This window comes from Sinocyclocheilus rhinocerous, unplaced genomic scaffold (assembly GCF_001515625.1).
Source record: "Sinocyclocheilus rhinocerous isolate Xijiao unplaced genomic scaffold, SAMN03320098_v1.1 scaffold161, whole genome shotgun sequence".
NCBI classification, from domain to species: domain Eukaryota; kingdom Metazoa; phylum Chordata; class Actinopteri; order Cypriniformes; family Cyprinidae; genus Sinocyclocheilus; species Sinocyclocheilus rhinocerous.
Window position 1 is genome coordinate 1,722,458 of NW_015627226.1, and position 11,591 is coordinate 1,734,048.

General features: G+C 34.6%; 2 protein-coding genes across 3 annotated transcripts; both read right to left on the minus strand.

Annotated features, from left to right (window-relative positions):
- Nucleotides 1-358: 358 nt before the first annotated feature.
- LOC107722310 (phospholipid scramblase 1-like) lies at nt 359-6,755 on the minus strand. Of its 2 annotated transcripts, none has more exons than XM_016530623.1 (9): nt 6,694-6,755; nt 4,332-4,370; nt 4,081-4,164; nt 3,932-4,002; nt 3,604-3,646; nt 2,097-2,317; nt 833-994; nt 521-682; nt 359-388 (listed from the first exon to the last, which is right to left on the minus strand). In XM_016530623.1, the coding sequence occupies exons 2-9, from the start codon at nt 4,345-4,347 to the stop codon at nt 359-361; spliced, it is 789 nt and encodes a 262-aa protein (XP_016386109.1). In that variant the 5' UTR covers nt 4,348-4,370; nt 6,694-6,755. The 2 variants fall into 2 exon arrangements, with proteins under 2 accessions (XP_016386109.1, XP_016386099.1); XM_016530613.1 differs by lacking the exon at nt 6,694-6,755 and adding an exon at nt 5,265-5,503.
- Nucleotides 6,756-8,632: 1,877 nt separating this feature from the next.
- Nucleotides 8,633-11,264, minus strand: LOC107722559 (phospholipid scramblase 1-like). Its single transcript, XM_016530956.1, has 6 exons — nt 11,229-11,264; nt 10,407-10,463; nt 10,253-10,338; nt 9,300-9,342; nt 8,997-9,217; nt 8,633-8,794 (listed from the first exon to the last, which is right to left on the minus strand). Exons 1-6 carry the CDS (start codon nt 11,239-11,241, stop codon nt 8,633-8,635), a joined length of 582 nt encoding a protein of 193 aa, XP_016386442.1. The 5' UTR covers nt 11,242-11,264.
- Nucleotides 11,265-11,591: the final 327 nt, after the last annotated feature.

Sequence of the window (11,591 nt, forward strand, 5' to 3'; positions counted from 1 at the left end):
TGTATATAAAAAAGTCTCTTTAATAGTTTGTAGTTATTTTTTTGGCAATACATTTAGAGCAGGTACTTTGTTGATACGGAAAGCATCTCAATATTATTGTAAAGGGAATTACTGTCACCTAGTGGTGGCTCATGATTTAAATTTAATGTACATAGTAATATATGTAATATAACTTTTAGCTGAGTGATCCACATTTGAATCCATGGTTAACATATTCAGAGTTAGGAGTTCAAAATTCAACCTGAAATACTAATTGAAAGACAATAATTAAACATATGCATTCACAAATCATGTTGTTGTCATTTTAAAATATCCATATGCAATATTAATGTACTTACATGACATCCAGAAAATAAATTTATTTATTGTGTTCAAAGAACATGAAGTCCTACAAAAGAGGAATAATATCAGATTATTCACTATGCTGAAACACGCAGAGCTTATAGAGCAACATTAGAAAAATATAAACTGGTCTAACCAGAAATATGTTGATGCATAACAATGCCTTATTTTTGCTTACTATGAGAAAACATGCTCCAAAAAGAGCAGCTTTGATCTTCACGTCCAGATCCATAGGAAAGGAGATTCCAAAATTGTCTGCATCGGTGAAAGCTTCTCTCACCAGACCTGTCCATTGTTTAGAGATTCTGCCCACCTTTGTTGTTTCATCCATGGACAAAACCTGTTTAGACACAAAAAATAACTATTTATGATCATGAAAAATGTTTTGTTGTATGTATTATGGAAGGATCACGTGGTTTTATAGTTTTATGACCAAGATCAAAAACCAAATCAAACTGTTATCAATCTTCCTGTCTTGTATGTTTCATACATCAAAGTTCACATCAGCGCAACATCTGCATGAACAGAACGGCCCCACGATCTTCAGAACTGCTTCTTTCTTCTCATTCTGTATGGTATACTTAGGAAGGAAAGGATGCCAGTTCTGGATCACATATCCAATCGGGTTCCCCGGGGGAGACTGGATTTCAAGCTAAGAGGATGACAGTAAAGACATATAAACAGTGATTTGAATTTAGGCATAATTATTCTTGAAATATAGTAGATCTGTATAATTACTCACAACTTAAAGGTTGCATTTAAGCTGTTAATTCAATCACAAGCATGACCCATGATGGTGGCTTAGCTGAGTACCCATCATGCAACACATCATTCGTAACAGTACATTGGTGAAGATGACTTGAAAGCATGACATGCATAGGCTGGATGTTTATTCAGCAATGTTCTAAAATATTAACAGGGTCAAAGACATCTAAAAGTGTCCACGAGTGGCCAAAAAGTGAGAAGTATGTTGAATTATGAATTATTATTATTAATAATATCATAAAATCAAGGTATTACCTCAACTACCTTGCATTTTCATTAAAATGTCAAATTTCCAGATATTTTAAAAGATTTATTGACCTTGACACACAGTCATTAAAATCTACAGGGGTCCTCACTATGATATTATTTCCTATTTTACTATATGTTTGTATGTATTAATTATCCTGCATGTTAGTGGCACTTTAATTAGTTAGACAATGTATACAATATTATTAAGCAGTGAAGCCATTTTTTTAAAGCCAAAAAAAGTTGTATTTTTAATAATTTCAAACTTTTAATGAGGCTTTCTTTATGCACGCCAAAAAGTAATTAATTTTAAGAAATTGAAAACATGCTCATCATAGAAGATATGTATTCAAGTCAATGTACACTCCTGTTCAAAAGTCTGGGTTTTGTTTTAATACATTAATAATTTAAAGAGTTTAATTCAAATTTAAGATGCATTAGGAGAATTTCTTCAAAAACTTATTTAAAAAAAAAAAACTTACCAAACCCAAACTTTTGTACAGTAGTGCACGCGCATGGATTGTAAAAGGATTTTATCCAAAGCATCTTTTTTTTCTACACAAACAGCACGATGATGATAGTTCATGAATCTACAATCTACATGAATCTAGTTTGAAACTACAATCTTTCAAGCTTATATCTTTAAAAATGAAGCCTGAGATTCAATTCAAAGGCTTTGAAACCTGAATAAAAGTGAGAGTTACAACACAGAATGTGACTTCATGAACCAAAATACGTATTACCTCTTGCAGGCAACAGGGACAACAGCAGCTTCCGCACTTCAAAGGACGAGTGAGTGTCATCACTTCCTGTCCTATGTTATCCTGAACATGAAGGACGAATGAGCGCAGTGGTCCGCAGAACTGTCTATTACAGCAGTCGTTTTCCTCGGCCACAAAGAACACCTGTTGCCCCATACTGTTCTTCACCATGTACTTATTATTGGTCTCCCAGCCCAATATAACTGTGATACGACAAAATAAAAATATAAAAGTAAGATGCATGTATTTTGTAAAGATTTGTGCACTGCATTAACTGACCCATCGGTAAGCCCTGCCTTGGTTACAACCCAATCCTGCCTTGCAACTGTCTGGCAACTATTGCCATCTGCAATATTATCAGACAAGCCCTTGCTGTTTTCTAACTCCATGGAAGTGTGTTTGGACCGTTTAACATTACAGATTACAGAAGTTACACAAAAACAAGGTAAAATATTGTGGCTGAGGCGCTTATAATAGTGACAAAAAGTATCCAGAGGAGAATACATACAGTATTTTCAACCTATAAATAAAAATTGTATTAACCCTCTGGTGCCGTTTTGTCATTTTTGACCAAAATATTGTATGTTTTGGTTTTTTAGAACTTATTACTTCATCTCAATTGTACGAACTTGATAAAGGTTTTTGCACTTGCTATGAAAATCATGGACATGACTCAAAAAGGTTAAATGATCCAAAAAAAAAATAGTCACACTTTTACTCGAGCAGAGATATAAGCAGCAGTGGATCTGTGGAGTGAAGAAAGACTTCTGTTTTGCTGGGATTAATTCTTCCTGCTGTTTTCCCAGACTTATGCTATTATATTGTGTTGTTTTGAGTAAGTGTGCTCAAGGCTTTATAGTGAAGTGTTTCTTAGTAGAAAGAGAAATTAATCTGTGTAATCTTTTCGTGTTTTCGTTTGTATTGTGTTTCTGATGGATAAATTTGATATCTTTACTTCCTTTTCTTTTGTTTGGGGAATGTAGAGGGAGGGTGCCATATTTGTTTGAACACCTTTTTCTCCTTTTTAAGGTTAGTTAAGGAGGGAGGGAAGTCCTTTGTAATTTATTTCTTTTTCTAGGTAATTTATAAGTTTTTGGGTTAGTTACCTAAGTTTTTATTTGTTATTATGGCCGAGCCATCCCCTGAAGTTAGTTTTCCCCATTGTTTGTATATAAAGAGTTGTTGTGTTGATTCTGGGACAGGAGGATGAATCATCTTGGTTCTCTTTTAATTTAACTGAATTAATTTTTTTCTTTACTTTGTTATTAGCTCCCCAACCCTAGATGGGAGAGATGTAACAATGTGTAAAGCTTGTATGATCAAGCAAATGTAACCGGGGTCAGTTCATTTCTATTATGTCGACCAATCAGAATCGAGGAATGGAACTATAATAAGGAACCGTTTTATAATAGTCATTCAATTTAAAAACATGCAAAATATTCAAATAATACCAGTGAAAAAAAACCTAAAACAAACATCACAAAATTACCTTCAGCCAGCTCAACTTTCTGCTGTACAAGAAGTTGATCAATCTGTGTTGTAAAAAGGGAATAAATGCTGAAAACCATCTTTAGAACTTTGCATGATATTCATTTTTGTGAAGTGTTTCCAAAGTATTTCACAAGTAATACACAGTTCTTCCAATAAGTGGGGCATTTACTGTATCATTTCAAAGCCCAGGAAACCAATGCAAGCTGAATCACCATTTCCTGAGAAGATACTATCTCATTTCACACACACACGAAAAAAAAAAAAAAAAAAAAATCTCTGCCTACAGTGGCATACTGTGCTGTTCATACGCAGCAGTAAAGCTCTACCTGGGTCAGGTACTCCAGTCCTGGTGGGCAGCCAGCAGGTCTTTGTGGAACTGGCATCACGGGCACTTGACCTTGCAAAGGGAAGAAAATTAGGAGTGAGAACATGAGATAAGATTTTGAAAAATCTAAATTTCCTCAGATTCCCTTACCTTGGCCTGGTATAGCTGGTCCCTGGTTATAAGGAGGGGCGGGATGAATTGCATTTTTCTGTGGTTGGAGGTCAATTGGGTAACCTGGTTTAAATCAAGAGAATCAAAGAAGAGTATCAAAGAGCATCAATTGACACTGTTCTCAATGTCATGTGAAAGCCAGGGTGTTTCTTTGAGTTATATACTGTATAACAGCAATTTAACAGTCCTGTCAGGATCAGGTTGCTGATGATAAGGTTTGACACACTCACCATTATTTGTAGCCATGGCGGAAGACTGCAAATTACGCTCTGTAAACATGCAAACCAGAAAAGCAAGTTAAGCAAATATTTTCCTGTATGTTTTTTTTTTCTTTTTTCCATGCTTCGTAGGGAATGGAATTTCGACCGCCCAACATTTTCATTGCAAATGAATCCACAAAACAAACAGGATGGCATTAATACACAAAACTCAGGTTGGGAACACCTGGGAATTAACCAGGAAATAACTGGGAAGTTGGACCGCAGGTACAGAATGCAAATCACGTGTAGTCTTCCTAAACACATTTTAGGATAATCCACTCGAATACAAGAGGTTTGTAACATAGTTAATATACTATGTTTATCATTTTAATAATTGATATAAACTGCAGCTTTTGTATTTGAAGAAATCAGTCCTCCATAATGCATTCATACCAAAAATAAAATGGAAAAAAGCAAATTCATACTTTTATATTAATTTACTATATTTTAAGGACATTTAAGGAAACTAAATATTACCAAATAAACAATCAGTCAATTATTTAGATAATTAATAACTGGATTACTCTGTGAGCCACATCATTATACGGTAATACTTACAGTACTAACTAACTAAATAAATAAAATGGTATCATTTACTACTACTTTCCACTACTAGGCCTTCAGTGAAGAAATAGTATGCATAAATTAATAACTATGACATAAGCCTACATAACAATGACATGGCAATTCTATGATCTCAGGGGGATAGATACTGTAACAGATGTAAACATGCAATTGTTACTTTAAGGATCTATTTCTACTTGACTTATCCATTAAATATGCTGCTTCGTTGATGTAGCCAATAACTTAGTCCGTCTTATTAGTTTTGATGTTAATGTTACAGGTTAACTGACAAAGTTTTTACAGTGTATGCTGCATTAATCTAATATGCCATCAACTCACCTGTTACTTGTTCAAAGTGAGGTGCTGTGGATACTGATGCCGTAGATCTCGTGTTTTAGTCCTTTACTTCAATTTACTTGATTAAATTCCGCTCAGAGAGAGACAGGTTCTTTTTATATATATATTTATTATTATTATTATTTTAGTGGGCGACAGTCACTCAGAGCTGTTTTCTCTTCGCCCTTTATCTGCCTCACACACTTGGGTTTCCTTCCCGTGAAACAATCTGTTTCTGCTCACGAACACACCCCTAACAGAAAAACGAAAGTGACCGAAGGGGTGGGGGTATGGGGGGAAATCTCATTATGATTATTTCGTACTACGGTGACAGGGAGGGGACATGTTCGGTTCACTTAAGTTTTGTCCTGGCCACGTCATAGGCATTTGATTAACTGGAGCGAACGTGATAAAAAAAAAAGTCGTGATTATATCGGTTATGTCGAATGACTTGTCTGGCTTTTAAACGGAAGTGTCTCCATGGTTATAGAGAGTTATTTATATATATGTGGAAATTGTCAACATTTAGACAGATGTTCTGCGTTTTTCTTTCAGGTGTAGGCTATTTAAAACTTCTGCTTCTGCTTTTTCAGAAACCTTATTATTCGACGTTTCACTTCCTTAAAGGGGTCATATGACGTTGCTAAAAAAGACCATTATTTTGTGTAGGCTATTTGGTGTAATGCAATGTGTTTGTGCAGTTTAAGGTTCAAAAAACACATTATTTTCCACATACTGTAGGGGAGAGCGGGGCACAAAGTAACACTTTTTGATTTTCTCAGTTTGTGTAAATCCACATAGGGTTCAGAATATAATTTTTTTAGACGGCCCATATAAACGAGCAAAAATGCTTTACATGTCTTGAAATAATAATCTATAAACATTAAACATTGACTGTCAGTCTTTAATCACCTATTTCTCGTTGTTTCTCATTCAAATTCATTAAAGTAAATAGTGTAAATTACATCGCTAATGTCATAGAATTGCACATTGTAATGCAGTGTTACAATGTGCCCCATCTGCGCAACTGGAGTTTAAAACTGGTTAGTGTCTTCTAGTTATCAAAGCATTTTTTGAAATTGCATCTTATGACCCCTTTAAGAAAAGAAAAAAGCTTTTTCATGTTTAGAAATTAGATGAGACCTGACTTGATCTGACAACACAATCCACCCATAATTAACAGGAAACAGCTTATTAAAACAACACACAGTGGAATGCAAAGCTGAGGCAAAGTTTTATACAATAAAAAGGCAGAACTGAATGGCTTTTTGCTATAAATTTAAGTATTTCCATGTATTTCCATAAACCTCTTTATTTTAAAAAGTTTTACTCATTAACACATATTTATTTCTAACAGTTATTACACACACACACACACACAATCAAGATATTCATAAAAAACGAAATAAAATAAAAAACTTTAGTGGTTTACCAGAGTCAAATGAAATGGAGAACAGCAGTAGGCTACTTCCTCACATAAAGAACGACTGCACAATCTGGATCTGGATCTCTTTACAACTGGTACAACAAGAGTTTTATTACCAGAAACATTTTTTTGTTTTTGAGAAACAGCCAGAAACACAGTAGTGCAAAACACAAAGTTGAAGTTATTCATTAATGACAAACATGTTGATTTATGACAAAAAAGCCATAAATGCATCAAATTACATCCACAGAAATACAATAATAAACACAAACTTGCAATGTAACATCATACATATACTTTTGCACTCGAATCCAGTTTGTAGTACAAGCACAGATCAGCACTTTCACACAATTTCACATGTAGTATCTTTTGTGATACTTCTCTTGCAACGCTAACTTGTGCCCGTGTATGTCCAAGAAGGGCCAGGAGTCGGGCAGAAGCATGTGTGACTTAAAATAACATACTGATAAAGTCAGACCTTCAGAAATGCACAGGATACACAATGACCATGACGTTATGAACTAGACTTGTAAATCTAAAAAGCAGGATGGCACAGTTGAAGTATCTAAATAAAAATGTATCTTACATTATTTAAATGTGCCATCCTGCTTTATAGATTCATGGTCATTGCGTATCCTTAAATCAACATTTTATGGATTAGTTAAACATTGACATTTTAGAGGGCTGACATGTTATATTTACAGCAGAATGATGGTGACACACCTTTCTTTATTTGACAAAATAAAGGTGGAGTGACAAGAAGAAAAATGTCTGAAAAGGATCTAAAAGTTCGTACTTCTGTTATACAGGTGCATCTCAATAAATTAGAATGTCGTGGAAAAGTTCATTTATTTCAATAATTCAAGTCAAATTGTGAAACTCGCGTATTCAATAAATTCAATGCACACAGACTGAAGTAGTTTAAGTCTTTGGTTCTTTTAATTGTGATGATTTTGGCTCATTGAGTTGAATTACTGAAATAAATGAACTTTTCCACGACATTCTAATTTATTGAGATGCACCTGTAATATAGATAACTATGAAAAGGAGGTGAGGGTGGAAGAGGAAAACTGGAAGAATTATTAGTCAGATGAGATAGGTGGAGGTTTTTACACAACAGTGTTGTAAATGAAAATCATGACTATGACCCACTCAATCATTAGTTGTGATACTTAAAAGTTTAAAGAGAAAATTGCACAGCATTTGTATTTCAAATGAAATACATAATTTAATCAAATGGGGAAAAAAGCTCCAAGATGGGTTCACTCTTGCTTTTGAGTGTGCTCAAAATACATGAAAACCTGTATGTTTAAAATGAGAAAAAGACAAAAGTAAATTAATGTAATTAGGATTTATGCATTTAGGTAAATATATAATATATTCACTTATAGGTTAAATATGGTTTTAATCATAAATATGTTTGATTGCACCATGACTATTATAGCCAAATACATGGAAATATTGTTATAAATTTTGGAACTTCATACTGCAAACACAAATTATGACATTCACAAAATTCACAGCAAGACAATTGATCTTTTTTTATCTAATAGTATATTTTTAAACAATACGGACTACCGTTTAAAGTTTGGGATCTCTTAACTCACCAAGGCTGCATTTATTTGATTAAAAAAAAAACAGTAATTAAACAGTATTAAATTCAACTGCTTTCTATTTTAATATATTTTAATATTAAATTATTTAATTATAAATATTTAATTTTAATATTTTTTGTGAAAACTGTGATATTGTTTTCATTATTTGATAAGTAGAAAGTTGAAATGTACAGTATTTATTTGAAATAGAATATACAAAATGTCTTTACTGTAACGTTTGATCAATTTAACGCATCCTTGCTGAATAAAAGATTTATATTATATTATATTATATTATATTATATTATGGATATGACAGTATAATTTATGGTATAATTTATGCACCATACCTAAAAAATAACATCAGAACAACATTTGCAGTCGCAGAACGGCCCCACAGTCTTCAGAACAGGTTCTTTTCTCTCATTCTGGATGGTGAACTTTGGTAAGAAAGGATGCCAGTTTTGCATTACATAACCAATAGGGTTGCGCGGGGGGCTCTGAACCTCCAGCTGAAATACATGAGGCAGTACTGACATACTAAGACAGCAACATAGGTATTTTGAAATATTTATAATCACTTGTCAATTTTTATTTGATAGAAATGTAGAAAATATAGAAAATAACGGATAGAAAATAACAGAATGCAAAGCAGAATGCAAAACATTGGGCTAATATGCATGGTGAAGTGGATGTTGTATGGTAATACTGTACCTCTTGCAGACAGCAAGAAAAGCAAAAACTACCACAGTTAAGGGGACGGGATAAAGTCATCACTTCCTGTCCCAAGTTATACTGGATATGAAACAGGAAGGAGCGCACTGGTCCACAAACCATACAAGTACAAAAATCGCTCTCCTCAGCAGCAAAAAACACCTGCTGCCCTAAACTGTTTTTCACCACATATTGATTATTGGCCTCCCATCCCATGAAAACTGTAAGAGAAAGAGAGCATTTGTAATCACACGGGAGGGGGTTAGAAAAATGTTTCTAATGTAATCAATGGCCAAACATTACCTTCCATTAATTCCACTTTCTGATTACCTAGAAGCTGATCAACCTGTGAGAAGCAGCATTGTAGAACTGACATGAAAATAGGCATTGGATGTATTATTTGTCCATCTTTATAAGATGTCCTTTAACCACAAGTACACCGGTGCCCCAAACTATATTCACCCATGCAAAGGAGCAGAGCCAAAGCACCACCAAAACAATGTTCTTCAACAAGACAAATACAGTTTTATTTTTATTTATTTTTCTAGAGGACCCAAATGGGTGTCAATTATCTCATCATTTGGCAATAAAATTCCAGTTCTTTTCTACATTTTTTAAACATGTATTAAAAAAATTGTTAGGAACTGGAATTGTTAGGAAAAATTAAATTGGAACCATTAAAGGGGTCATATGATGCGATTTCAATTTTTCCTTTCTCTTTGGAGTGTTACAAGCTCTTGGAATTCCAACTTTGCAAGGACAGTCTGGCGCTTCTGACTCACAGCCTGTGAGTACGTTTTCATGTTTAAAGAATTTGCCACTGACGATTCAAACGCGAGTTTTGAGCAGTGTAGAGTAACATTAGCGCTTGTTGTTTCTCGTTTCTCCGATCACAAATGCAGACATGGTTTTATGTTCACGCAACGCGTAAAAAGACAGTATAAGTCATTATAATCAGTAATTATGTCCCCACTGGATGCAACAAATGCCCCATTTATAATGGGTTTTACTGGTTTTGTCTCGTCGCGCATCGACGAGCATCACAGTATGGTGAGGGGCGTAACATTTCCGTCACACGCTTGAGGTAATCGGCCAATCAGTTCTTTTTAGCAACATCATATGACCCCTTTAAATTCTTTATGATTCCCATTCCTATATTCCTATAACACAGATCATAGAGAAAGGTTCATATATGAATAATGATTTTTCTCTATAGTTAATGTAACTGTTTAATTGTTGAGAGTACTGTTATTCACCTGGGTCAAGTACTCCAGGCCCGGTGGACAGCCCAGCGGTCTGTCTGGGACTGGCATGACCATCGGGACCTGAGGTGGCATATAACCTGCAGCAGAGAAGAACATGCTTACAGTATGTTAACTCTATACACATTATTCATGTTTATGTCTTTACCTGCTGCTGGTGTAGGATAAACTTCATTTCTGCCTGGATGAGGGCCTGTGGTATATACTATGGGAGAAAGAGAAAATATGACAAACTATCAGATATCTGTACCCGTACAGATCATATGTTCAGATACATGATACATGAAGTGAAGAGAATGAAAACATTGTTGATGTTGATCTAGAAAAAGCAACCCATATGTCACTGCACTGAAATTATATTTTTGACTTTTAAGGGTCTTCGAAGATTTGTTAATGTGTTTTATAAGGTTGTCAAATATATGTAATTCAACTCTCACTGGGTGCCACGGGCACATTGGCTGAAGTGTACATTTGCTCCTCATGTCTGACCTACAAAAAGAATGCAGTTAAAAATAGATTAGATCATTAAGTTATCAAACCAGAAAAGTGCTTTGTCATCATGGTAACAATCCACATCATTGTCTGCCTTTTCTTAGGACTGAACCTGTTTCCTGGTAATCTCCAGATCATTAACCATAACTATGCCAACAAAAGTGCAGGCCAGCTAACTGCAACATACCAAAACAACCCTTTATTGGACACAAACAGAAAACAAGGTGATATTTGATTTGCCCACTAGAGTGCAGCGGAGTAGCACAAACAGGAAACACTATCATAGAGCAGGATGGTGTATCACAGCTAAAGCAGAAAATTAGTTATTCAAATTCAAATGGAAAAATACATCTACATCATGAACTACATTATCCTTTACAGGATGGAATGGATGAATACATTATCCTTTACATTTGTTATGCAATGTGTCACACTTTTTGTGATTTCAGATGGAATACAATTATGAGTAATCACTTACCTTGCACAAACATGATAGGGAAGTAATGTTCCTCTATACTGAAACACAATAGTAAGGGGGAAAAAAAATAGAATTTCATTGTTAGTCTGCATCAGTAACACTACGGCTGCAAAAAACAGTATGTGACAAAAGAACTCATAAAAGAGTTCACAATAAGTACCATACTACGTCCGGCGAGATTCTAAAGTGTGCATAAGATGGACACTTTACTATCCAATGAGGCCACAGGAGAGGATTTGTGAATGAAGTGACACAACTGACACTGGTAAGTCACGTGATAATGACAACATGGCATTGTTAGGGGTTATGAAATAATTACTTATTCAATATAAGTATCTATTCAAGAGAGTATGTGATTTTGGA

Excerpts from the sequence above, each read along its gene's own strand:
- LOC107722310 (XM_016530623.1), bottom strand. Across the intron at positions 4,003-4,080 it reads ACCAGCTATACCAGGCCAAG|GTCAAGTGCCCGTGATGCCA; the intron begins GTAAGGGAATCT and ends TCCCTTTGCAAG. Across the intron at positions 389-520 it reads TTGGAGCATGTTTTCTCATA|GACTTCATGTTCTTTGAACA; the intron begins GTAAGCAAAAAT and ends CCTCTTTTGTAG.
- LOC107722559 (XM_016530956.1), bottom strand. Across the intron at positions 9,343-10,252 it reads GCCTGGAGTACTTGACCCAG|GTTGATCAGCTTCTAGGTAA; the intron begins GTGAATAACAGT and ends TGCTTCTCACAG. Across the intron at positions 8,795-8,996 it reads TTTCTTGCTGTCTGCAAGAG|CTGGAGGTTCAGAGCCCCCC; the intron begins GTACAGTATTAC and ends CATGTATTTCAG.